This window comes from Larus michahellis, chromosome 4 (assembly GCF_964199755.1).
Source record: "Larus michahellis chromosome 4, bLarMic1.1, whole genome shotgun sequence".
NCBI classification, from domain to species: domain Eukaryota; kingdom Metazoa; phylum Chordata; class Aves; order Charadriiformes; family Laridae; genus Larus; species Larus michahellis.
The window spans coordinates 92,253,853-92,278,432 of NC_133899.1; the positions used below are offsets into that span (position 1 = coordinate 92,253,853).

The window sequence follows — 24,580 nt, forward strand, 5'->3', positions numbered from 1 at the left end:
AGGCTGTGCCGTGGCTGCGAGGAGCTCGGGGTCCCCGTGGACCTGGTGGGGCCAGAGCAGGCGCGGGGGGGGCAAGTGCCTCCAAGGAGATGCTCTGCAGGGTTTCACAACACCCAGGACCAGCTCAGGAGACGCTGCCCGGGGTGTGTGGGCTACCAAAGGGGTGGGATCATGTTAAAACAACCACAAGTGCTCCCAAGACTGACGAGGAGGAGGAGGACGTGCTGCTGATGAAGAGCTGGGAGGGCTGCAGCCGGCTGTTCCGGCCCGCTGGGAGGGGGACACAGCACCCTAAAAGCTGGTTTCTAAGAGCATTCGTTGCATTACGAAGGGGGAATAGTAATAATTAATGTGGGCTGTAAGTGCAAATATCGTTGTAGCCTGGCTGGAAACGACTGTTTGTTGTGCCCCAGCTGGGCTGTCAGAGCCTGCCTTAGCCTGGCAGGGAATTTCAGTGCTTGGCTGCCGTTTGAAGGTGTGCCCCCTTGGGCTCAGGAGAGGTTTTGGCGATGATTCCCCGGCTCTTCCCAGAACGGGAGTCGCTTCTGAGAAGCGCCCAGATGCCCCACCAGCACCACCAGCACCACCAGCACCACCAGCACCACCAGAACCACCAGCATCACCAGAACCACTGGCACCACCAGCATCACCAGCACCACCAGCATCACCAGCACCACCAGAACCACCGGTATCACCAGAACCACCAGCACCACCAGAACCACTGGCACCACCAGCATCACCAGCACCACCAGCACTGCCAGAACCACTAGCACCACCAGCACCACTGGCATCACCAGCACCACCAGCACCACCGGCACCACCATAACCACCAGCACCACCGGCATCACTAGCATCACCAGCACCGCCAGAACTGCCAGAACCACCAGCACCACTGGCGTCACCAGAACCACCAGCACCACCAGCATCACCAGCACCGCCAGAACCACCAGCACCACCAGAACCACCAGAACCACCAGCACCACCGGCATCACCAGAACCACCAGCACCACTGGCACCACCAGAACCACCAGCACCACCGGCATCCCGTTCTGCTCCTGGAGGGGTGATGCCCCCCCGGGGATGCTGAGGTCCGGGGAGCCCTGGGGACAGACAGGGCAGAAAGCTGCCTGGAGCGGGAAGGCAGTCCGTGAGTGGGTTGTTGTCCGGGGTGGAATGTTTCTAATCAGGAGTAAACGAGGAGCCATTCGAGCCATTCACAACATTCTGTTTGCAAAGCTTTTGGCAAAGGCCACTTCCTTTGTGGCAAAAAAAAAAAAAAAAAAAGAAAAAAAAAGAGCACGATAAATAAAACCAAGGAAGCGGAGCTCTGACGTAGCCGCAGTTACAAAACCGATCCCAACTCCCCCGCGACCCCACTGCCGAGGGGGACAGGGCACAGAGAGGAGCTGGCGGGACGAGAGTGGGGACCTCCTGGCGACCAGGGGACTTTCTTCTTCATGCTACTGTCCTGGGAGGATCCTCTTCAGGACATGGATCCGAAGGGAGCATGAGATGCCAAGACAGCGGCACTGATCCACCCAAGCCCAGCTGGAAGGACAACCCTTGCCTTCTGCTCCACCAAAGCTAACAGTTAAGTGTTTTCCTTCATCCCTACCCCACCTTCCTTTCCTCCAGCATCCACCGCCCGCAGCTTCATTCCTCCTACCCTCTCCTGGTGACTGGCAGCGCCCTCCCCAAGTCCTCCCCCCACTGTCCTGCGCTTGCCTTCTGCATCTCCGGGTGAAGCTCACCTCCCATATCCCTCTCCCACCCCACAATGTCCACCACTGCCCTCCCCAGCACATCCCACTTGTCCTCCACTGATGCCTTCCCAGCGCAGGGAGCTGGTGAGGAGCCGCACGGCTCAGCCCTGCCTTCTCCAAGCCACTAACTCCCCGTCCACTCCGACCACAGCCGGGGACCACGTCCCACTGCCTGCCCAGCATCCATCCATGGAGGTGAACCACCAGTCCCCACCTCCCACGTCACCCACGCCGACCACCGATGGTGACAACTCCTGCAGGATGGAGGTCACTGACATGGCCATAGACGGTCTCACGCTGCTCATCTGCCTCTGCGGGCTGGTGGGGAACGGGGTGGTCCTCTGGCTCCTCGGTTTCCGCATCCGCAGGAACCCCATCACTGTCTACATCCTCAACCTGGCCGTCGCCGACTTCACCTTCCTCCTCTTCATGGTCACCTCGTCCCTCCTCTACCTGATAGACAATGCCTCTTGCTCCACTGTTGGGGTCCTGAAGTACATGAGGTGGCTTTTCCTGCTCTCACTGTTCTCCTACAACATGGGCCTGTACCTCTTGACGGCCATCAGCATCGAGAGGTGTGTGTCCATCCTCTGCTCCAGCATCCACCGCCCCAAACACTTGTCGGTGGTGGTGTGTGCCCTGCTCTGGGCCCTCTCCATCGCTGTCCTTGCTGCTGTCACTTCTCTGTGCCTGTTGTACGACCACGAGCGCTGCCGCATGGCTCTCATCTCCATGTACGTCCTCAACTTCCTCGTTTTTGCCCCATCCATGGTCATTTCCAGTACAATCCTCATCATTAAGGTCCAGTGCAGCTCCCAGCAGCGCCAACCCAAGAGGCTCTACATCGTTATCTTCCTCACCGTCCTCTTCTTCCTCCTCTTCGCCCTTCCCCTCAGCATCTGGAATTTTCTGCAGCAGTTCAGCTACACCTCCGTGCCCTCCCAGGTGGTTTTCCTGCTCGCCTGCATCAACAGCAGCATCAACCCCTTCATCTACTTCTTGGTGGGGAGCTGCTGGAGGCACTGCTCCTTGGTGTCCCTCCAGGTCGCCTTCCGGAGGGTCTTTGAGGAGCTGGAAGACAACACTGCGTGCAGCCAGGATACTACTATGGACACGCTGACCCCAGCCTGTTGAAGACTTCCCACCACTCTGCTTAACGCCCCCGGGACAGTGGCGGAGAGTTTCCTGGAGTAACCAAATTAATGTCTGCAGCATTTCCCTCAATGCCCCCCTCGGCCCCCAGTAGAAGAGGAGAGCGGGGGCATCACCAAGGTCGATGCAGGGAAGGATGCGGCTTTCCTGCTCCCCACCAGCCCACCCCAGGTGCGAGGGCTCTATTCCCCCAAGGAGAACGTGCCCCAGGGGACCGTGTTCCCCAAAATCCCCTGCTTTTCGGGATGACCGTTGCCTTTGGGAAACTCTGACTCAGGTATGGAGTGGGGACAAAACCCATCCGGTGTCCTGAGCCCCTCTCCCCATCCCGTGTGGCAGCCTGCGCCGCCTCTCCGAGCTCTGCTCCCCTCCCGTCTCCAGCCATGCTTGCTGGCGGGGGGGACACACACGACCCCTGCCCCTCTGCTGAGACCCCGCCACCGTCCCCAGTTCCTGTGTCTCACCGCTGCCCGGCATCAATAAACAGCATCGAGCACCCTGGGCTGCCTTCGGTCCCTGTGCCACCTTCCTCGGGGGTCCCGCTGCCGGCCGGGGGTGCGGGTGGAGGGAGGGGGGGGATGCAGACACGGCTCCTGCTCGCCGGGACCCAAAATGATGCCAACTGCCCCTAGTGGGACCGTGCCGGCACAGCCAGTGCGGCAGGGGGGGAACAGAGGTGCCCCCAGACTGTTTCACCATGTCACAGCAAATATCTCCCCAAATATATATATATATTTTATTTTATTTTTTTTTATTTTGTAAGCCAGGCATAAGCGTAAAGGACTTTTCCTTCTGAAATCCTTCCCCTCCCCTGGCTTCGGCAGGCTGGAGCGTTTCTCCTTCACCAGATGGATGGTGCAGCAGCAGCAAGGGGAGGAGGAGCCCGTGGTCACCACCTTCCAGGAGCAGGGTGCCACATCTGTTGGTCACCACGGGCTCCACGGGGCGTCACTCACCTCCCTGTGGCTTTGACAAAGTCTCCGCTGGCCACAAAGCCTCCTGTCGCAGCGGTGGGGAGAGCTGTGGGGGTGCAGGGAGCTGGTGCTGGAGCCAGCAGTGACGCGTCAGATGGCTCTGGACCACATGCCATTGTGCTGGGTCTCAGTTTCCCCCAGTGCCACGGCAGAGGCAGGAGGAAGGGACATTGTCCATCCTCGAGCTGCCCTGGGGACACGCCGCGGGTTCTCAGTGCAGCCTCCTCCAGCACTGCCCCAGTGTCACCTCTGGGGCTGGTGCTGCTCCTGTCCTGATGAGTGCAGACCCCACCACAACCTCCTGCCCCACCATGTCCTGCACCTTCCCACCATGTCCTGCACCTTCCCACCAGCCCCACCATGTCCTGCCCCTTCCCACCAGTCCCACCACCTCCCACAACCTCCATGCAGCCCCACCACATCCCACAGTCCCACCACGTCCCACAGCTTCCCACCACTCCCACCACACCTCACCAACCTCACCATGTCCTGCCCCTTCCCACCATGTCCTGCACCTTCCCACCAGCCCCACCACGTCCCACACCTTCCCACCATGTCCTGCACCTTCCCACCAGTCTCACCACCTCCCAAACCCCCCCATGCCAACCCTACCACCTCCCGCACGCCCCCCTGTGGCCCCACGATGTCCTGCACCTTCCCACCAGCCCCACCACCTCTCACAACCTCCATGCAGCCCCACAACATCCTACCCCCGCCTTGCAGCCCCACCATGTCCTGCACCTTCCCACCACGTCCTGCACCTTCCCACCAGCCCCACCACCTCCTGCGCTCCCCCATGTAGCCCCTCCACATCCTACCCCCGCCTTGCAGCCCCACCATCTCCCACACTTTCCCACCAGTCCCATCACCTCCCACAACCTCCATGCAGCCCCGCCTCATCCTCCCCCCTCCCTTGCAGCCCCACCACGTCCTACACCTTCCCACCAGCCCCACCACCTCCCACATTCCCCCTTGCAGCCCCACCACATCCCACAGCCCCACTACATCCCACACCTTCCCACCAGCCCCACCACTTCTTACCACCCCACCATGTTCTGCCCCTTCCCTCCATGTCCTGCACCTTCCCACCATGTCCTGCACCTTCCCACCAGTCTCACCACCTCCCAAACACCCCCATGCCAACCCTACCACTTCACGCACCCCCCAATGTGGCCCCACGATGTCCTACACCTTCCCACCAGCCCCACCACCTCTCACAACCTCCATGCAGCCCCACCACATCCTACCCCCGCCTTGCAGCCCCACCATGTCCTCCACCTTCCCACCAGCCCCACCACAACTCATGGTCCCACCATCTCCCACACCTTCCCACCAGCCCCACCGCCTCCCACATTCCCCCATGCAGCCCCACCACATCCCACAGCCCCATCACGTCCCACACCTTCCCACCAGCCCCACCACCTCCCACAACTTCCATGCAGCCCCCACCACGTCCTACCCCCTCCCTTGCAGCCCCACCATGTCCTCCACCTTCCCACCACGTCCTCCACCTGCCCACCAGCCCCACCACCTCCCGCACCCCCCGGCCAGCCCCATATCTGAGGCTCCACTGCCTCCCTATGGGCTGCTCACCCCCGGCCACCCCATAAGTTATTTTTTTGGGGGGGGGACTATTTCTCGGGGAGACCCCCACTCCGCAGAGGCTCACCACCGGCGCCCCAGCCCCCCACAAGTCCCCCCCCATCCCGGGAGAGGAACGAGAGGCGGCGGACGGAGCCAGCGGCGTTTATTGGGGCGGGAGGAGCGGGGCCGGGGGCAGCGCAGCCCCGCCGGGGGGGGAGGCAGAGGCTTCGCCCCCGCACCCAGTCCCGGGGAGCCGCTTGCCCAGGGCTCGGGGCGGGCGGTCCGGAGGGTTTCTGGAGGGTTCTCATCTCCTCTTCCCTCGCTGGAGGGCAGCAGAGCCCAGCGCTCCGTCGCCGGAGTCGGGAGCGGCCGCCCGGAGCCGGGAACCCCGCGGGAGGGAGAAGGACGGGACGGGAATGGGCTGGGGATGGAGACGGAGAGCGGGAATGGGAATGGGGAGCGGAGAGGGGGTGGGCTGGGGAGGATGGAGGTGGGGATGGTCATGGGAAGGGGTGGGGATGGGATGGGAACGGGGATGAAGGTGGGATGGGAACGGGGATGAAGGTGGGATGGGAACGGGGATGAAGGTGGGATGGGGTTGGGACAGGGATGAGGGGATGGAGATGGGGATGGTCAGAAGACGGCATGGGAATGGTATAGGGACGGGGATGAGGGCGGGATGGGTACAGGAGCAGGGATGGGGATGGGGTGGGATGGGGGGGTGGAGATGGGGATGGTCATGGGACGAGGTGGGGATGGGATGGGGACGGGGATGAAGGTGGGATGGGGATGGAATCAGGGTGGGGATGAAGGTGGGATGGGGACAAGGGTGAGATAGGGATGGGGAGCAGGGGTGGGGGGATGGAGATGGGGATGGTCATGGGATGATGTGGGGGTGGCATAGAGATGGGGATGAGGACAGGGATGATGGTGAGATAGGGATGGGGATAGGGATGGGGATGGGGGGGATGGAGATGGGGATGGCATAGGGACAGGGATGGGGAACGGGGATGAGGATGGGATAGGATAAGGGATGGAATGCATCGTGACACACAGCTGCAGGAAGGTGACCTGCCGGCCCAGCCGGCAGCAAGGGTGGGTGGGCAGCTGGGCATGAAGCCAGGGTGGGCAGCACAGCCGCTGTGAACACAGTGGCCTCTTAGCTGGTGACCGTAGTGACCGCTGTTTCTTCGAAGACCCTCTGGAAGGCGACCTGGAGGGACACCAAGGAGCAGTGCCTCCGGCAGCTCCCCACCAAGAAGTAGATGAAGGGGTTGATGCTGCTGTTGATGCTGGCGAGCAGGAAAACCACCTGGGAGGGCATGGAGGTGTAGCTGAACTGCTGCAGAAAATTCCAGATGCTGAGGGGAAGGGCGAAGAGGATGAAGAAGAGGATGGTGAGGAAGATAACGATGTAGAGCCTCTTGGGTTGACGTTGCTTGGAGCCACAGAGGACCTTAATGACGAGGATTGTGCTGGAAATGACCATGGATGGGGCAAAAATGAGGAAGTTGAGGACATACATGGAGATGAGAGCCATGTGGCAGCGCTCGTGGTCGTACAACAGGCACAGAGAAGTGACAGCAGCAAGGACAGCAATGGAGAGGGCCCAGAGCAGGGCACACACCACCACCGACAAGTGCTGGGGGCGGCGGCAGCGGTACCAGAGTGGGCAGAGGATAGACACACACCTCTCGATGCTGATGGCCGTCAAGAGGTACAGGCCCATGTTGTAAGAGAACAGTGAGAGCAGGAAAAGCCACCTCATGTACTTCAGGACCCCAACAGTGGAGCAAGAGGCATTGTCTATCAGGTAGAGGAGGGACGAGGTGACCATGAAGAGGAGGAAGGTGAAGTCGGCGACGGCCAGGTTGAGGATGTAGACAGTGATGGGGTTCCTGCGGATGCGGAAACCGAGGAGCCAGAGGACCACCCCGTTCCCCACCAGCCCGCAGAGGCAGATGAGCAGCGTGAGACCGTCTATGGCCATGTCAGTGACCTCCATCCTGCAGGAGTTGTCACCATCGGTGGTCGGCGTGGGTGACGTGGGAGGTGGGGATGTCAGGTTCGGCTCCATGGCAGGAGGTGGGACGCGGTCCCCGGCTGCGGTCAGAGCAGAAGGAGCGTTAGTGAGACCCCAGGATCAAGGACCCGTCAGGGAGAGGGGTTTGGGTGATGGTGGCACAGCAGGGGTGGGGACAGGGGGGTGACGGCAGGGCTGGGGAGGTGGCTGGGGGGGGTGAGCATGGAGGAGAGGTTGGGGGGGCTCCAGGCACCACAAGGAAGGACATGTGGGAGCGGTGAGAGGGGGTGTGGGGATCTCCTGGGAGACGCGAGGCTGGGCTCCGGTGCCGAGCCCCTACCTTTTTCCAGGCAGCAGCCTGGAGCCGACCTGCCGGCGGGTCCGAGCTCCCTCCCTTCCTCCGGCTCTCCTTGCCAGGAGCTTCTCGGGTGAGGAGAACCAGGGTCTCGACGTCCTCAGAAGATCCCGAGCAGCCCGTCTCGCCTCCGAAGAGAGCTGTTCTGGTGGGGCGTTCCTGCAAGATGACGGGCGAGGCGGTGAGAGAGCGCTGGGCAGTTTCAGAGCCACGAGGCTGCATCACCCAGCCTCTCCTGGCCAATTCCTCTTGGTCTTGCGGGAAAGGAAATGTGTTGTCCGAGAGAATACCCCAGAGGATGGATGGATACTGCACCATCTCCATCTTGCTCTGAAGAATCTCGATGCTTTTAGGATTCAACCTGATATCTCATTAGACGGGTAATTACCACCTTCCTAATTGTTTGATTGTGCTCCAGTGTCCATCCCCCTCAACCCACCCACCCACCCCCCCCCGCCCTGATGCTGGCATCCTTCTGAGGTTGTTCATTACCCTGCGCCTTTGCCTTCCAGCCTCCCGGCATGTGAATCGCCGCTGTCTCGTCTCCATCTTTGTCCTGCATCTGGCCTGGGTGGGAATTTGGTGTTCCAGACGTCGGTTCGGACTCGACCCGGGTGGTCCGGGGGCTGCTGGCCCCCCCCCTCCAAGCTGGGCTGGTGCCCACCGAGGGGGACGGAGCGGGTCGATGGTAGGAGAGCGGAGGACGAGCCAGCCGTAGGGCTGGGGGGAATGGCAGGGAACGGCACACATGGCCCCCCCTGGCCCTCCCTATGCCCAAAGCACCCGTTCACCCCTGCCAGCGGGGGGGTGTCCCTCCTCCCTCCGCAGGGCCTTGGGGTGGCAGAGGAGGGGGTGAACCAGGGGAGAGGGTCTTGGAGACCTCCAGGTTGGATTTTGGGGGACATGGTCTCTCCTTCCTCCCCGGAGCGGCACCAGTTGCCCTCCGGTTGCTGCCCCCCCCCCCCCGCCCAGTGCTGGTGGGGGGACACGGCCACATGGTGGGCAAAGCACCCCCCTCTACTCCTCCAACACAGGCAAAAAGCTGCTTCTTTGGCTCGTTAAGATGGCTAATTGCTAACGAACACCCCTGCCCGGCTCACCTGGGTGGCTGGTGCACCCACGGCGGAGCTGGGGAAGCCGGTGGCGGGGGGGGGCCACCCACACACGGGGGTCCCTGAGCCCGGCCACCCCCCTAGAAATGCCCCACGTCCCAAATCGCTCGTGTCTGAGCATCCTCTGAGCTCCCACCTCCCAGAGCGGGGTCATGGGGGTCCCCATCCCGGGGTGAGGATTGCTGTGCGTTCATATCGGGGGGGTGGGGGTGGGGGGCGCGGGGGTCAACGTGGGGTGCAGGGAGCAGCGCTGGGCTGGCACATCCCCAAGCAAAGCGGGGTGCCGGTGCCCCCGGGAAAAGACCGGAGGCAGGGCCTCCCGACAGGGCCGGGCACAGCACATCACCTGGTGTGACGGAAAGGGTGGCACTGGCGGGGCGGGCAGAGGGGGGGGGGCAGAGCTGTGAGTCACCCCCCCCACACGCCTCCCTCCACCCTGGACTTTGCCTCTTGCGGGTGCTCGGAGCAATAAAACCCAGGCTCCAGGGTCGGGGGTGGGGGGTACACCGGGGCGTTGGGGAGGGCCCCCACCTGTGTCAGACACGCAGCAGTCGGCTGTGCAAGCGTGCGGGCGTGCGTGCGTAGAACGCGCGTGCAAGGGGACGCGCGTGGACTCGCGCAAGGAGGAGCGGGGCGCGCGTGCGTGCACGGGGGCCGCGCGTGTCGGACGGCGTCGCGCGTGGGCGTGCAAGAGGCGCGACGGGGAGCCTCGCACACGCAGGCGGGGGCCAGGGGCGAGCGGTGAGACGGGGCGGGGGGGGTGACACGGGTGTAGCGGGACCCGCCGGCGTGTCCCGGGTGGGGACAGGCACCCGCAGCATCCCCGCGGGCGTGCGAGGCGCCACGCGTGTGCGAGGACGTCATGGCCCCCGCCCCGAGACGACGCCACGGGCGGGCCCCGGGGACCGCACCCTGGGACGGGCGGGTGCCACCTGCCACCCTGTCCCTGTCCCCGTCCCCGCCGAGGCCAGGCAGGCTCCGTGGCCCCACCGGCCGCCCCCATGCAGCAAGAGCGCAGGGGGCAGAGCCCGGGACCCCCCGAGGCCGAGGTCAAGGTCGTCGTGGTGGGGGACGGGGGCTGCGGGAAGACGTCTCTGCTGCTGGCCTTCGCCAGCGGGGACTTCCCCAAGGTACGGCCCTCCCTGTCCCCTGGGACCTCGGCCCCCGGTGGGACACGGTGGCGGGGAGGGGGAGGTCACCGTCCCACGGCGCGGCGGTGCGGGCAAAGGGCAGTGGAGGGGGGACGGGACGGGCACGGTGGTGGCAACGGGACCGTTTGCGGCAGGACACGGGGCTGGGGGGGACCGGGAGGGGACAGCCTGGGGTTGACAGGGGTCCAGGGCAACCTCAGGGGTCTGCCCCCCCTCAGCCTCGCCTGGGGGGTCACGGGATGGGGAGCGGGGTCTGTCCCAGCGAGGGCACGTATGGGACCTGTGGGGTGGAGGGAGGGGCGGCAGCCCACGGAGACCCCCAGCATCTCCCTGTGGGTCCCCCCAGGGCATCCCGCCTGCCCACAGTCCCCGGGCTAGGGGCGGCGGGGACAAGGAACGTCCCCACCACCCCACCTGCCCTGGGGTGGCACCACCATCTCCTGCCCCTCCCCGATTCCCTCTCCCAACCCCACGTACCTCCCCATGCCCTTTCCTGCGCACACAGCCCTGGAGGGGGTTCCCCTCGGCCGCTGCCCCCCGCCGCTGCCCGGGGGTAGAAGGGACCTATTTCACGCCCCCCCCCGCCCTGTCCCCCGCCAGGTCTACATCCCCACCGTGTTCGAGAAGTACACGGCCTCCCTCCAGGTCGGCGGCAAGCCCGTGAAGATCCACCTCTGGGACACGGCAGGTGGGACAGGAGGGGATGGGACAGGCAGTCACAGCCCGCCCCCCCCCCCCCCCCCCAGCCCGTGGGTTTCGGGGTGTCCCACACCCATGGGTCATGCCTTGGAGGGGTGTCCCCATGGGATGTTGGGGGGGTTAACCCGCAGCCGGCCAACCATCGGTCCCCACGGGTTGTCACCCTCTTGCTGGGGCGCTGCCTTTTGTCCCCAGAGCCACACGGTGTCCCCAGCCGTGGTCCCAGGCTTGGCGGGGAGGGGGGGTGGGGGGGGCGGGGGACACCCAGCCCAGTAGGGAACTGGTGCGTAATGGTCTGCTGCTCCGCCTGGCAGGACAGGAAGACTACGACAGGCTTCGCCCGCTGTCCTACTCGGACGCCAAGGTTGTCCTCATCTGCTTTGATGTCACCAGCCCCAACAGCTTCGACAACGTCCTGACCAAGGTAACGCGGCCCCCTCGGAGGGGGGGGGGGCTGCTCCCACCCCGCGTGTCCTCCCCGGGGGAGGTGGCATGGAGCCGGAGCTGCTGCCCCTCCCCGTGTCCCCATCCCCTGGGTGACATGTATGTGTCGTGTGTGTGTGTGTGTCCCCCGCAGTGGTACCCGGAGGTGAACCACTTCTGCAAGGGGGTGCCGGTGCTGCTGGTGGGCTGCAAGACCGACCTGCGCAAGCTGCAGGAGGGACGCCCGGAGCCCATCTCCCACCAGAAGGCAAGTGCCACCCCCCCGACAGGCCGGGGATGTCCCCCAGCACGGGGCAGTGGGGGACCCGGTGGCCCTGGGAGGGGGGTTTGACCCCACGGCTCTCCGGCAGGGAGAGGCTATGGCCCGGCAGGTCCACGCCGTGTCCTACTTGGAGTGCTCGGCCAGGTACCAGGAGAACGTCAGGGACATCTTCGTGGCAGCCTGCGACGCCGCCCTGCGTGCCGCCCACCCGAACTCCCGCAGGAGGCGACCCCGGAGGGGCTGCGTGCTCTGCTGAGCCCCCGCCCCCACCCCCGCCACAGCCCCCGGGACCCACTGCTGTCCCCATGGCTCAGGACACTGCCTCGGCCCCCGGCCACCACCGGACCTCCGCTGCCACCGCCAGACCTCCGCTGCCACGCTCCTGTCCCCCCCCTCAACGTGCCAGCAGGAACGCGTCCCCCTGGGCACCAAGAAACTGTCCCCCCTGGTGTCCCCTGCCAGCCTGACCGGCAGCAGAGAACTGATTTTGGGGGGTGTTGGGGGGGGGGGGGTGTCCCCTTCCCGCTGGCGGGCCAGCGTGGGACAGGGGACACGGGGTGACTTCGGTGCTGGTGTGACATTAAAGCTCAACAGAGGCCAGCGCGGCGCGGTCCCGCGGGCGGGGGGACGGGGGACACACGCGTGCGCGTATAGAGGTGTGTACACATATGTGCTGCGTGTATATAGGCGCGTGCTGCGTGTCTGTAGGCGTGTACGCGTGTGCTGCGTGTATAGAGATGTATATGGGCATGTGCTGCATGTCTATAGGTGTCCGTGCGTGTGTGCTGCAGGTATATAGGTGTCCCCGCGCCTGCTGCACGTATATAGGTGTGTATGCACGTGGTGCACGTATATGGGTGTGTATGCATGTATTATCCATGTACATAGGCGTGTACACGTATGTGCTCCATGTATATACGTGTATACGTGTGTGCGCTCCATGTATATAGGTGTGTATCCATGTGTGAGCCATGTATATGGGGGGGTGTTTGTGACCCACGTACATAGGTATGTATGCATGCGTGCTACACGTATATAAGTGTATATGTGTGTGTGACCCATGTATACATGTGTGTATCCATACGTGCTCCATGTCTATAGGTGTACATATGTATGACCCACGTCTATAGGTGTGTATGACCCATGTCTATAAGTGTATACATGTATGACCCGTGTCTGTAGGTATGTATGTGTATGACCCATGTCTATAGGTGTGTATACATATATGACCCGTGTCTATAGGTGTGTACATGTGTGACCCATGTCTATAGGTGTGTATGACCCGTGTCTATAGGTGTGTATACATGTATGACCCATGTCTATAGGTGTGTATGTGTGTGACCCATGTCTATAGGTGTGTATGACCCATGTCTATAGGTGTGTATACATGTATGACCCATGTCTATAGCTGTGTATGTGTGTGACCCATGTCTATAGGTGTGTATGACCCATGTCTATAGGTGTGTATACATGTATGACCCATGTCTATAGGTGTGTATGACCCGTGTCTATAGGTGTGTACATATATGACCCGTGTCTATAGGTGTGTACATGTGTGACCCATGTCTATAGGTGTGTATGACCCGTGTCTATAGGTGTGTATACATGTATGACCCATGTCTATAGCTGTGTATGTGTGTGACCCATGTCTATAGGTGTGTATGACCCATGTCTATAGGTGTGTATACATGTATGACCCATGTCTATAGGTGTGTATGACCCGTGTCTATAGATGTGTACATATATGACCCGTGTCTATAGGTGTGTATACATGTATGACCCGTGTCTATAGGTGTGTATGTGTATGACCCGTGTCTATAGGTGCGTACACATATGACCCGTGTCTATAGGTGTGTATACATGTATGACCCGTGTCTATAGGTGTGTACATATATGACCCGTGTCTATAGGTGCGTACACATATGACCCGTGTCTATAGGTGTGTATACATGTATGACCCGTGTCTATAGGTGTGTACACATGTGACCCGTGTCTATAGGTGTGTACACGTGTGACCCATGTCTACAGGTGTGTATATATGTATGACCCGCGTCTATAGGTGTGTATGACCCGCGTCTATAGGTGTGTATAGACCTACGCCCCACGCCTATCTGCGTACGTGCGCAGCGGGAGCATGCGCGTGGGTGGGCGTGGCCAGTCGGGGGGCGTGTCCACCCAGAGGGGGCGTGTCCACCCGCGCGGGCCGCGCGGGCGCGCTCGCTCCCGTCGGGGCGGGGCGGGGCCGCCGAGCAGCGTGCGCGCGCCCGCGCCCTGCCCCGGCGCCGTGAGCGGGGCGGGGGATGAAGGGGGCGGGGGGGAGGGGGGGAAATGGGAGGGGGGGCGGCGCATGCGCGCGGCGGGCGGCGGGGGAGGCGGCGGGGGGGGTCAGGGGAGGTTGCGGGCGGCGCAGGCGCAGTGCGGCGGCCGAGTCAGTGTGTATGTGAGACTCTGACGGCTTCAAAATGGCGGCGGCGGCTCCTGTGTGAGGAGGGGAACCGCGTCCCGGCCGGGGGGCGGCGGCGACGGGGCGGTGGGGTGGAGGCGAAGGGGCACGGCGGGGGGCGGCGAGGCCGGCGGCGGGTCGGCACCGGGCGGCTCGGGGAGGGAGGGTGGGGGGGGCTGCGGCGGGGCGGTGGTGGCGGCGGCGGCGGGGGGGACGCGGCGGCGGGCCGGGGAGCGGGGCCCGCGGGGAGCGGGCAGCGGCCCGGGTCGGCCGGCGGGGCTGTCAGCGCCCGGTGGCCGCGGCGGGGGCGGCGGGACGCGGGGGGGGAACGGGGGGAGCGGCGGGGCCGGGAGGGGGGGGAAGCGGGGCGGCGCGGCCGGCGGGCCGGGCCCGGGCCCGGGGCGCGATCGTTGCCTGACCCGGGGGGTTCCCTCCTCCTCCGTCTCTTCTGTTTCTCCCCGTCTCGGCGCTAGAAGAGGACAAAGGCGCAGGAGAGACCTGGTGAGCCACTCGCCGCGGGGAGCGGGGGGGTCCCAGGCACCGGCCCGCCGCCCCTAAGTTTCCACGAGTCTCCAGGCGGCGGGGCCGGTGCTCCGGGCCGGGAGGGAGAGGGACGGGTCTCCCCTTTTCCCTGCGGCCCCCCCCTTGCCCCGAGGAGGCCGGGCCGGGAAGTTGGTGGGCACAGCGGGGCGGGGGGGTGGTGGTGGTGGGGGGGGGGGGGCGGCTGCCGGGGCCGGCTGACAGCTCCCGGGGGACTGACGTCCCGGGGCTGCCCCCGCCGCTTTGTTCCGCCGGGACGGGGTGTCCCGTCCCCCCACGCTGCTGCCCCGGGGGAGGCGGCGGCGACGGGGCCCGGCCCGGGACGGGCCTCCGCGGCGGGGGTGGGATGGGGCTGGCGGAGCCGCGGGGTTTTGCCCCGCTGCGGTGTTGCTCGGCTGGTGCGCGGTGGGTTGTCCGGGTGTTTATAAACAAGAGTTTTTTTGGTGTTTTGCTTTGGTTGGTTGGTTTTGTTTTGTTTTTTTTTTTTAACAAAGTGTAGGAAAGGGAAAGTGGCCCCAGGTTGGCTTTGGCGGAGCTGGGAAGGGCGGCGCTGAGCGGGGACGGGCGGCGGGGACGAGGGAGATGCCGGCGGGGTTCGAAAGGGCTCCGCTGTCAAACCGTGCTCGGAGGGGTCGGGGAAGAGCGGGGTCCTCTCCACGCTCTGGTAGCGGTTCCGTAACGCTACACGGTTCCTCCCCCGAAGGGCTGGTGTGGGCATAGTCCTGGGGATTAAGAGCGGCGGGTATACCTAGGCTTTGGTTTCATTTGGTTCCTTTAAGACGCGGGGAAGGGGGGGGGGAAGTTTAGGTGCCATCTGACGCCTTGGGAGGTTTTCCCATGTTCTTGTGCGGTGTCACAAGGTGGCAGGTTTTGGGATCCGAGCGCGTAGGTCGTCTTAAGACAGGAGTTAGTCCCCGACCCGCAGCCGTGCTCAAGTGCTGTACGATCTCCCTGTTCGCGGGAGACGTTCTGTACCTCTGTAGCTTCTCCCGAGTGCCACGGTGCAGGATATCCAGAGGACGGCAGTCAGGTTGTTTGGAGCAGTTGGTTCTTTAAGGCATAATCTACTCCCCGAGCGCTGTTGAGCGTTTGACAGCAGCGCGCCCGCTTCCTATCCCGCTGCGGGCCAAAGGAGCTGTCGCTTATGCTGGTAGTAGAGCAGAGAAGAGGCCTTTTCCTGATCCGAGACCTGCAGCTCATGTTGTGTTACGGAACAGCTGGTAAAGTCATTTAGCCTAGGCCATGCCTAAAGTTAGAATGGGAACGTTAAAAGTTGAGGTGGGCTCATCCGCTGCGTTCCCTTTGCCCTGCACGGTGGTATGGAAGCGGCCTCAAAGTGAGCAAAGAAATGAGGGATGTAGGCGCCTCGTGTCTGTGTGCCCTGCTTCACTATTTCCCTCTGACTTCAAAGGAGGAAGAGGAGGAAGACAGCAGTCCTGGAGTGTCCTTCTCACTCTCTTCAGAAGAGTCGGAGATGGAGCCCGAGGAAGAAAGGATCCGTTACAGCCAAAGACTGGTCAGTATTGGACCTGAACAACTAAATTCTATTCTTGGTTCCGTTGCAACTGAAGAAAGAAAAAGGTTTTTACTGTCAACGGGTTTAAACAACCCAAGAAAGCGTTGTGGTGGATCGCTGCAGCCTGCCTGGAGGTGGTAGCTCAGCTGGCGGTGGGTTAGGTGGCTTTGCGGCTCCTGTTTGTGTCACAAAGTTTGCCCTAATGAAGGGCATTTGGCAGCTGAACTCTGGCGGTGGGGAGGGCTGGGGGCTGAGTCTGGGTAAGATGCTTCACGGAGCCGCTGGATAGAAACATGAAGTGAGTGTCGGTGTAGTTTCTGGCACGGCAGGTTTTCTCCATGTGTTTGTAACAAGCAGGGAAGCTGAAATACTGTGTGTTACCATTATGTTGGCCTGGACTTGATTTGAGTGTGCTGCGAAATCTGAGAAAACCAGCTTCAGGCTCAGATGTAGTTGTGCCTGTGCACATGTGCGTGTGTCTTCTCCTGGTTTTTTGTTTTGTTTTTTTTTTTTCCTTTCGGAGGGAGCTGTTCCGAAAGCCGGGCCCTAGTTGGGCCCTGTCAGGAGCTCTGGCTTCTCCGGTGTTTGCGCTACTGTTCAGGGGACTACACAAAACCGATGGTCTGTGAGTTGGGTCCTAACTGTAAGCAGTTTGGGAGTATCTGCTCTGAGAGCCTGAGGTGATATTCCCGGCGATCCCGGGGAAGGAGGGAAGCTGCTGCGTCTCCTACAGGACGGTTTCATGTGGTTTTGAGGTAGTTGTAAACCCCCTGGGAAGGGTGGGTGTCAGCCCTGCGATAGCTGAAGCCTCTCTGAGTCACAGCAGTGTGTGTCCCCACACCTTCGAGGTGGTGCCTGTAAAGGTAAATCCTTATCCTTTAATACTCTGAAATCGTTTGGTGTGAGGGAGCGTGGACTCGGCATTAAGCTTTGCCCCCGAGAGCAAGCGGTTCTTGCTGCTGGGTGCCTGGCCATGGAAAGGGGGCTGGGGATTTGTAGCCAGCACACACCTTGGAGGTGGTCTAGAGACGAAAATCTTCTAGTGAGGGTAGAAATGGTTATTCCAGCACTGGCCCCCGTGGAGAGGAGGGTACCGCATAGGCCGTGGTTTGTCCGAACACCTGGTTTACTGAAGGTGTGCTCCTTTTCTGGTGCTGCTTGGTGTCTGTTGCATGTTTACTCTTTGCAGAGAGGATTCTCACGCTCGATGATTTGATGACAGGCATCTATACTTTTATAGTCGTCCGCCTTAGCCGGCTTTGTGAACCTGAAGTGACTCTGATTTGAAGTGGGTTTTAATCTTTTCTCTTTTTTTGCGAGGGTGCTTATGGGGAAAAAAAGCCACCCAAACAAACAAACTGTAATACATCCGTGGGCCCTTCAGGATGGCTTGTTTTTTTCCCCAAGTGCTTCGGTGGATGCTTTAATCTGCCAAAAACAGCGGTCCCACCTCCTCCCTTGTCCTGACACACTTGTTCCCACAACCGTGCGGCACGCAGCTCAAGGTGCTGGTTTGACTGGGGAGTGACCATTTCTGTAGCCAGCAGTCAGGGCGGCAGGATAGCTTCTGTTGGAAGCAACGCCGGCGTCGGATTTTGGTTAAACTACGATCTTAGCTACGCTTTGACCAGGTGAAGTAACCCAAAATGGCTGGGGAAAAACAGACAAGGCAGGTGAAGAGGACGAGCGGCCAGGAACTTACCGGTTTAAAAATGCTTGTAATCTCATAAATAAAAATCATCGGGAGGAGTTGCTGTCCTGGTGTAGGTGGCCTGGGCTCCGGCAGAATGTGCTAAGCTGGATAACTGGCTGCATGCTGATGAGCTGCATGCGTAAGGGGCTTGGGAAGGCACATGGGCAGCAAGCAGAGGATGAGGCTCACCTGCGCTTCTGTGGCCTCTTGTGTGCTGTCTCTGCTGGCCTGCAGCCGAGAGGAGGCATGAATGACCCCTGTGTGGTAGGTGAGCCTTAGGTCATGCCTCCTGTTTCGCTTTTCCTGGAAACTTCCAGCTTGTTACACTCTTTTGCTGTGTCAGTGAAGCTCCCTTGTTGAAGGACCTTAAAAAGATGATTTATCTTTATTCTCCCCCCCCCCCAGTATGTGTTCTTTGAAATGTTGGGAGCCCTTCTCTTAGCTAGTGTCTCTGGCCCTTGCAGAACGAGGTATCACGGGTGAATTATCTGGGAAGACAAAAGTGCTGAATATGACTTATTTGAATATCCTACTCCTACGTATGCCTTGTTTTTGGGAGTTGGTTTTAATATGCCTACATTAAAAGTTCTAGGCAGGGGAAAAAACAGGTAGTTGGTAGTACAGCGTGTTTCTCCTGCTGTAAGCTGTGTTTCTCCTGTGTGACGGAGGATCAACGTGGATGTGATAGCAAAAGAAGAAATATATTTAAAATAAATAAAATCCAAGTGGGATAGTAGTCCTACCAGTCAAACAACCTTGACCGGAATAGTTTGTAGCGGTGAATGAGCTGAATTAATTGCATGTGCGAGTAGCATGGTTTGATGGTACCAGTGGCCCGAGATGGCAAGAGAAGCTTCCAATCTGGTGTGCCAGGGTAGTTACACCGTCTGCGTCTTTCGGTGCGTCACCCCTGCCTTAAAACCAGACTGGTTTCCATCAGGATTTAGAGGGTCTTGAGCATTTTGTATTATTTTTATTTAGTGAGCAATACTGTTCTCTTCCTCTGGTTCCACAAAAATCTGGTCTATGTATGTTTTCTGAATGGATTTGTCAGTATCAGTGAAAGATCGGGGAGTTGAGGAGGAATTCACCTCTGCTTCGCATCTAGTCACGCTCCTACAAGAATTCTCTGCCAGTTCACACGTCCCTGTGGAATATAATGACACTTACATTAGGTGGGTCGCACTGCTCTAACTGTGCTTGCTTCCTAGTTTGGGCTCTACATCCACAACTCCCAAGATTATAAAGGCCTGGGTGAGTTGGTCTGGACGCAGGGGTGTCGCTGGGGGGATGTCCTGCACCTGTCTGAAACAATTAGACTGTGGAAGAAGCTGTGTCCCGGCGAACTCTGGGAGGCTGACACGGATAGGGGAAGGCAGCCTGCGGATGGTACTGCGTGAGCTGCACGGCAGCGGGTTAAGGGATGTCCATGTTCCTCTCCCAGAGACTCAGCTGGGCCTCCCTGCACCATGAGTAGTGAAGGATGGGACTTGTCAGGCACTGCCGAGTAGTCTTCTACTAAGCCTGCATCTATATTGCTGCTCCTCAGCTCTGCAACGAGGCAGAACTTTGGGGTTTGAGGTGCTGGCTTTATGCTTTATACGCTGTAGATGTGTGTTTTGCAGGCCCTTAATCGAGGAGCTGAAATGCTCTATTGTGTCCTGCGGCCTGGGTGACAGTCCAGCCCTGGCACTAACAATGCCATGGTCCCTCTCTGAGACTTGGAAGTCTTCCGCTGCCTGTTGCTGGGTGGTCGCACCCAGCCCGTGTCACACCAAGCTGTTCAGCTCCCCGCGAGGAGGGCAAGGGCACCTGAAAGTGGAGCCTGGGCTTGTTAAAGGCAGGAGCAGCTCTGGCTGTGGAGGAAAAGGAGTTCAGTCCGTCTGGTGCTGCGATGCTCAGGTGCTTTGCTTCGTTCAGGCTTTCCAGCAGTTTCCTCCCAGAGTACGTTGTTGCCTTGCGCCTCCTCAGCACTCACCAGGATCTCCGTCTGAGAGTCTGAGGAGAAACTGTTGCGTGTGTGTCACTTAAATTTTTTGGTAAGGTTAGATCTGCGCGGGGTCATCAGCAGGGAAGGAATCTCCTGGTGGTGCTGGGAAGCTGTTCAGCAAACGGACGGGTGCATCTCTGCAGACTGCTGCCGAAGGAGCTGTTTGACCCAACACTTTTCTAAAGATGTGCTTGAGGTGAGGTGTTCCTGCCTGCTGTCGCAGCACTGAGTGCGTGCCCGGTGCTCCGCCGAGGAAGGATTTCTCTCTTACCCCAGCGAGAAGTAACTTACTCTCTTACTGCGCACAAAGCTGTGTGCTACCCATCCAGATCTGTGGGAATGTGTGGAGCTGCCAAAGGGTTCCTCAGCGGGACGCGCTGCCCGTCCTTCTGCAGGGAAGTCACTGAGTATTCCTGGGTGCTGGAAGTGTGAGGAAATCTCGCCTTCTGTCTGCTCCAGGGCTAATTCTGCCAGGCCTTTGCTGTGAACTAAGACTAGCAAGACTCTGTCAATTACGAGTTGGGGTTAGCACGTCACTGAAGCGGTGCCGTACGCTTTCAGTGACAACAGTCCGGGTGAGGAGCGAAGGGGCAGTGGCGTTGGATCGGGTCGGAATGGCTTGGGGGAGCAGAGCGGGAGGGTGCCAGTACCCTAACGATAAACCCTGCCTGTTGTGGTCTCGCCGCTGCTGTCAAGTCAGCAGTCTGTATCTCAGGGTGTGGTTCCGAGTTGGGATTGCCGGTGTGGCGGAGCTGGTTTAGGAGGTTCTCTCCCTCCCTCTCTTAGTGCCTCGGGAGCTGATGCCCCTGAGCCGAACGCTGCTTCGGGAGACTGTGGATCATGCTCTACGTGAAAGTTGTTGGTGGGGGGGGGTGTGGAAATCTAACCCAAATTGTTGTCTCTGCTGGGCTAGTGAGCTAGCAGCTCCACCAGCAAACCTGACGGGACTGGAGAGGTGGCAGCCTGAGATGGGGAAGACAGGGTGGGGTAGGAACCTCTTAAACTGGCTCTGCTGCTGGAGAGAGCCCGCGGTGGAGCTGCACCCTCCCTCGGGGCGGCGGGCGCTCGCTGGGGCTCGGGCACAGCTCACGCTGAAGGTACTGCGGTGCCTGGGCCCCAAGTGACCATCCCTGGCTGGGTGCAGTCACATCCTTGTTTTGGTTGATGGAGATTTGGTGTGACGCCCACGAAGGGAAATGGGCCAGTGGAGGAGGAGACGCGGCCGCTGATCAGAGCTCTGTGAGGTGAGGGGAGAGCTAGAATGCGAAATGCTGTCTCTCCTGTTGCTCCGGGCAGTCTGTGTCCTGCATTAGCACTGCCCTGCCCTGCCCTCTGGTCAGATCCTTACCTGAAATTTGAGAGGAGGCCTCTGCCTGTCCCTACCAGCCAAAAGCTGAGGCCTCTCCTGTAAACAGCAGTTAGCAAACTTGTCTTTACACGTTGGTGTCCACGCTATCCCCCGGGCAAGAGTTCACGTGAGCTTTGCAGTATGTGGAGTTATCTGCTGAGGGATGAAGCTTGGAGAGCGTGGAGGAAAAGGTTTCTCTTGCCGCCGTGTGTACCGTGGTGTGGAGTGGCACCGGGGATGGCAAGGCTGGCTCTGACAGGTGCCCAGCGTCACAGCCCCTCTAATCTTGTGGTTTCCAAGTTGTTCATATCGGTGGTACCAAACTCTTCCTGCAGGATGAGGTGATGTAAAATGCAGGACGTAGCCCGCTGGCCAGGAAGGCCCAGGCACGTTGGCGTTCATGTGACATTTGTGACAAAGTTCCAGCCCTCATCCTCACACCGTCAAGGGGATAGATGGCCTCAAAGCTGAGAGAGGGAGGTCAGCAGGGTGCCGGCTGTGGGCTGGCAGGACTGCTCATGGCTGGTAAGGTAGTGAAGAGGACGACGCAGCTATTTGCCCTCCCTGTGTCGGTCAAGCAGCTGCCCTTGCTCTATCTTGCATGGCTCACACTGCCCCAGCAGCGGGATGCAACCACTAATGCCTTTCCATCGGGTTCTGCCTGACTTTTTGTTCCTACTCCTTGCGATGCCGCTCGCTACCAGGTAATGATCCCTTGCAGTTGCAGGCGTCTGTCATCCTCACATCTTGGTGTGCTCGACGCAGGCCAGTCCTGCTGGATACTGGCTTTTCCAGGGCTGGTCCCATTGACCTGGCACTCGTCCGTGTGTGCTGGGGTGAGTCTACCGGTATAGTTCCCGTGGTACTGACACGTGGGACAAGCCACGTGCGCTGGGGTGGATTCTGGGCGGCTTTACATCACCCCTCCGTTTGAAATTTGGCACTGGCAACCCCCTGTACCCTGTCAAGCGATGCTCACTCCTGTTTGTCTGCTACGTGCCCTGTGTGAAACCCCGTCCGGCCAAATGTCGCTGGTCTGCTGGACACACCTCTATTTCCTAGTCTAGACAGGACCTGTGCAAGTAGGGTAATTAATCTCTCCCACATGCCTCTGCCTCAAACTGAAGACACTACAAATGAGTCATTCCAAATGACCCAGGCGTAATAATTGAGCTCTAAATAATTTAGGGACTGTTCATATTTGATCTGGGCAGCTCTTTGGTGGAAGGTAGCAGCAACTGAAGGCTCTCCTTGGAAAGCTTTAGAAATCCCTGTGAGCATTTGGATCCTGAGATGCAAGAGTGTGCTGGTCCCTGGGAGAATACGTCCCTGAAACCAACTGGATGATGTCCTGTGTCAGCAGAGAGGAACGCAGGAGGTAAATATCTCTTACCTCTGCTGGTTTCCTACTGTCCCAGGCCTGGCTGTGTGTCCTGGAAGCTGCAGCGCCGACTGAGCAGGGAGCCAGACAGCGCAGGAGCACTTGAAGTTGCTTTGAGTTACCAAACAGTATTTGCAAGTTGCATCTGTGTCTCCTGCTAATAAGCAGGAATAGGTTTTCACAGGGTTATCCCAGCCGGAGGTGACACTAACAAGATAGGAGAGCAGTCCCAGTGCTCCCAGTACTTTTTTTATTGTTGGCTGATTAGGTCAGGAGCCACCCAGACGGAGGTCTATGGGTTACTGGCTGTGTTTTGGGGAGAAATTACGCACGTGGGGGAAGTAGTGGTATGGCCAGAAGGTGGAGAAACAAGGTGGTGCACTAATACTGTCCTCTGAAAATGTTTGAGGGAAAGCAATTACTTGTCTTCAGGCTAGAGATGTCTGGCGCTGATGACGGAAGAGCGTTGCTGATTCCAGAGGAGGAAATGATGGGTGAGCTCTGAGCGGGCAGCCTGAGCTCTGGAAAGCTCGATTTGCTCCCGGAGCTGACTTATTAGTTCACAGGCTCTCCTACACAATGCTTGACCTGCTTTTATTTGGGTTGGAGAAGTTAAAGGCAAGTGGAAGAGGTAGGAGGAACGTGGCATACCACGCTCAATCGCTGCACGTGGTCCTGCGGCCGCAGACAGCGCGGCCGCAGCGCGATCCTGTGGCAGGAGCTGGTTGGGGGTGCTGGTTGGGGGTGCCTACCTGTGTGCTCAGAGAACAGGAGTCGTCGGAGCCAAGCGGATCTGCCCCACTGGATGCCTTGCCCCTTCTTGGCCCTGGTGGAGAGGGACGTGAGAGCAGAGAATGACCTTCCTTGGTTGCCTTGGGAAAAGCAAAAGAGCCAAGGGGAAGAGCAAAGCCTGCGGCAGGATGGCAGGGCCTATAATTAGATATCAAAGATACTAAGCTGTCAAAAGCACGGGGAGGCAAGAAGGGTGGGGAGTGTGTATCTCGGAACTGGAAGTGTGATCTCCAGTTGGCTTGGAGAACCTGGGATCTCGATTAATGGGGTGGGGGTCAGACAGAAGAAGCCCGTGTGGAGCTGGGGAGGGAGGGGAGCAGCGGATAGGCACGTGCCTGCCTTTGGAAAATGGGATGTGACCGTTTCAGCTGAAGCTAAGAAGAAGCTATCTGTGACTGCGCTTGTACAGATGCATCATCAAAAAGCCTGTCAATAGAATCTGAAGCCAGCTACCTTCGTCTCGGATGGTCTCCAGCCAGTTGAGCTGCAAACCGAACTCTTTGCTGTACAAGTGCTTGTGCGGGTCCAGGCTCAATTCCTTTTCTGGTGGGCTTAGGGGGTAGGGTGTCAGCCTCTCGGGGACCGTAGGGAACTTCGGTGGTGTTCTTCCCTCTCCGCAGTGGTCTGAACTCCCCGTGCTGCCCACCTTCAGGTACCTGCAGATCTCCCTTGGCGAGGATGCTAATGACTTCTGATTTTTGAGGGCCAAGGAGTAGCGAGAGCGTGTTCGTGCTGCTGCCTCTCCAACTCACTACCTCTCAGGTCACGTCAGTGCTGCCAAGTAGCAGCTCAGGGAGCAAATGCTCTGCCACCTCCGTGTTGTATCTCGGGCAGTTAGGAAATGCTCTGTGCTGTGTGTCCCCCACCCAGCTAGAGGTAGCCTGCGTGCTAACGGTTGGACCGCGCTGGCTAATTTTCACTTCTCCGTGCTCATGCGATGGGGAAATCACAGGCTCCAGGATGGTGTAACAAGAACGAGCTGCTGTAGGTCCCTGATGCTAGAGGAGCTCTGCTCATACAGCCTGGAGCTTAATCTGGAGAGACCAGTAGGGATGTGATTGAACTCAGAGTTTTCTGTTTGTTGAGCCTCCTTGTTTACCTCTTTTTCCCAACTCCTAGGAACCAGGTGAGGAAGATGCATAGCTGTCCGCCGGCGTTTCTTGCTGGCATTTGAGACGGTTCAGATAAACCTGGGGACGAAGTGTAACCTGTGACCCCCTGATGGGGTAGAGGAGATGGATCCGTTTGACAGGGTTTCTCTCTTTCTGTGAGTCCGTGTTTGTGCATCTCTGTTGCTGTAGAAACAGTACTGGTGGTAAACAGCATGAACTGCCTGTCCAGGGACTGTGAATCCCTGT

At 59.8% G+C, this 24,580-nt stretch overlaps 4 protein-coding genes across 7 annotated transcripts in view; 3 read left to right on the forward strand and 1 right to left on the reverse strand.

Annotated features, from left to right (window-relative positions):
• The first annotated feature begins 1,294 nt into the window (after window positions 1–1,294).
• On the forward strand, window positions 1,295–3,678 carry LOC141742899 (mas-related G-protein coupled receptor member H-like). 2 transcript variants are annotated; one of them, XM_074586436.1, is made up of 2 exons: window positions 1,295–1,590; window positions 1,915–3,423. In XM_074586436.1, the coding sequence occupies exon 2, from the start codon at window positions 1,953–1,955 to the stop codon at window positions 2,895–2,897; it is 945 nt and encodes a 314-aa protein (XP_074442537.1). In that variant the 5' UTR covers window positions 1,295–1,590; window positions 1,915–1,952; the 3' UTR covers window positions 2,898–3,423. The 2 variants fall into 2 exon arrangements, with proteins under 2 accessions (XP_074442537.1, XP_074442536.1); XM_074586435.1 differs by having other exon boundaries at window positions 1,382–3,678.
• A 2,771-nt stretch (window positions 3,679–6,449) lies between these two features.
• LOC141742900 (mas-related G-protein coupled receptor member H-like) lies at window positions 6,450–8,385 on the reverse strand. Its single transcript, XM_074586437.1, has 3 exons — window positions 8,344–8,385; window positions 7,837–8,010; window positions 6,450–7,576 (listed from the first exon to the last, which is right to left on the reverse strand). Exon 3 carries the CDS (start codon window positions 7,548–7,550, stop codon window positions 6,633–6,635), a length of 918 nt encoding a protein of 305 aa, XP_074442538.1. The 5' UTR covers window positions 7,551–7,576; window positions 7,837–8,010; window positions 8,344–8,385; the 3' UTR covers window positions 6,450–6,632.
• Window positions 8,386–9,805: 1,420 nt separating this feature from the next.
• RHOD (ras homolog family member D) lies at window positions 9,806–12,390 on the forward strand. 2 transcript variants are annotated; one of them, XM_074586438.1, is made up of 5 exons: window positions 9,806–10,093; window positions 10,715–10,802; window positions 11,128–11,237; window positions 11,391–11,508; window positions 11,612–12,390. In XM_074586438.1, exons 1-5 carry the CDS (start codon window positions 9,965–9,967, stop codon window positions 11,773–11,775), a joined length of 609 nt encoding a protein of 202 aa, XP_074442539.1. In that variant the 5' UTR covers window positions 9,806–9,964; the 3' UTR covers window positions 11,776–12,390. The 2 variants fall into 2 exon arrangements, with proteins under 2 accessions (XP_074442539.1, XP_074442541.1); XM_074586440.1 differs by having other exon boundaries at window positions 11,391–11,504; window positions 11,608–12,390.
• A 1,517-nt stretch (window positions 12,391–13,907) lies between these two features.
• KDM2A (lysine demethylase 2A) overlaps window positions 13,908–24,580 on the forward strand; it is a 51,514-nt gene continuing 40,841 nt past the window's right edge. For both annotated transcript variants that reach the window (XM_074586441.1, XM_074586442.1), the window contains exons 1-3: window positions 13,908–14,001; window positions 14,436–14,463; window positions 15,914–16,018. In XM_074586441.1, the coding sequence (XP_074442542.1) occupies window positions 13,982–14,001; window positions 14,436–14,463; window positions 15,914–16,018 (153 nt within the window). In that variant the 5' untranslated portion in view covers window positions 13,908–13,981. The remainder of the gene's footprint in view (window positions 14,002–14,435; window positions 14,464–15,913; window positions 16,019–24,580) is intronic.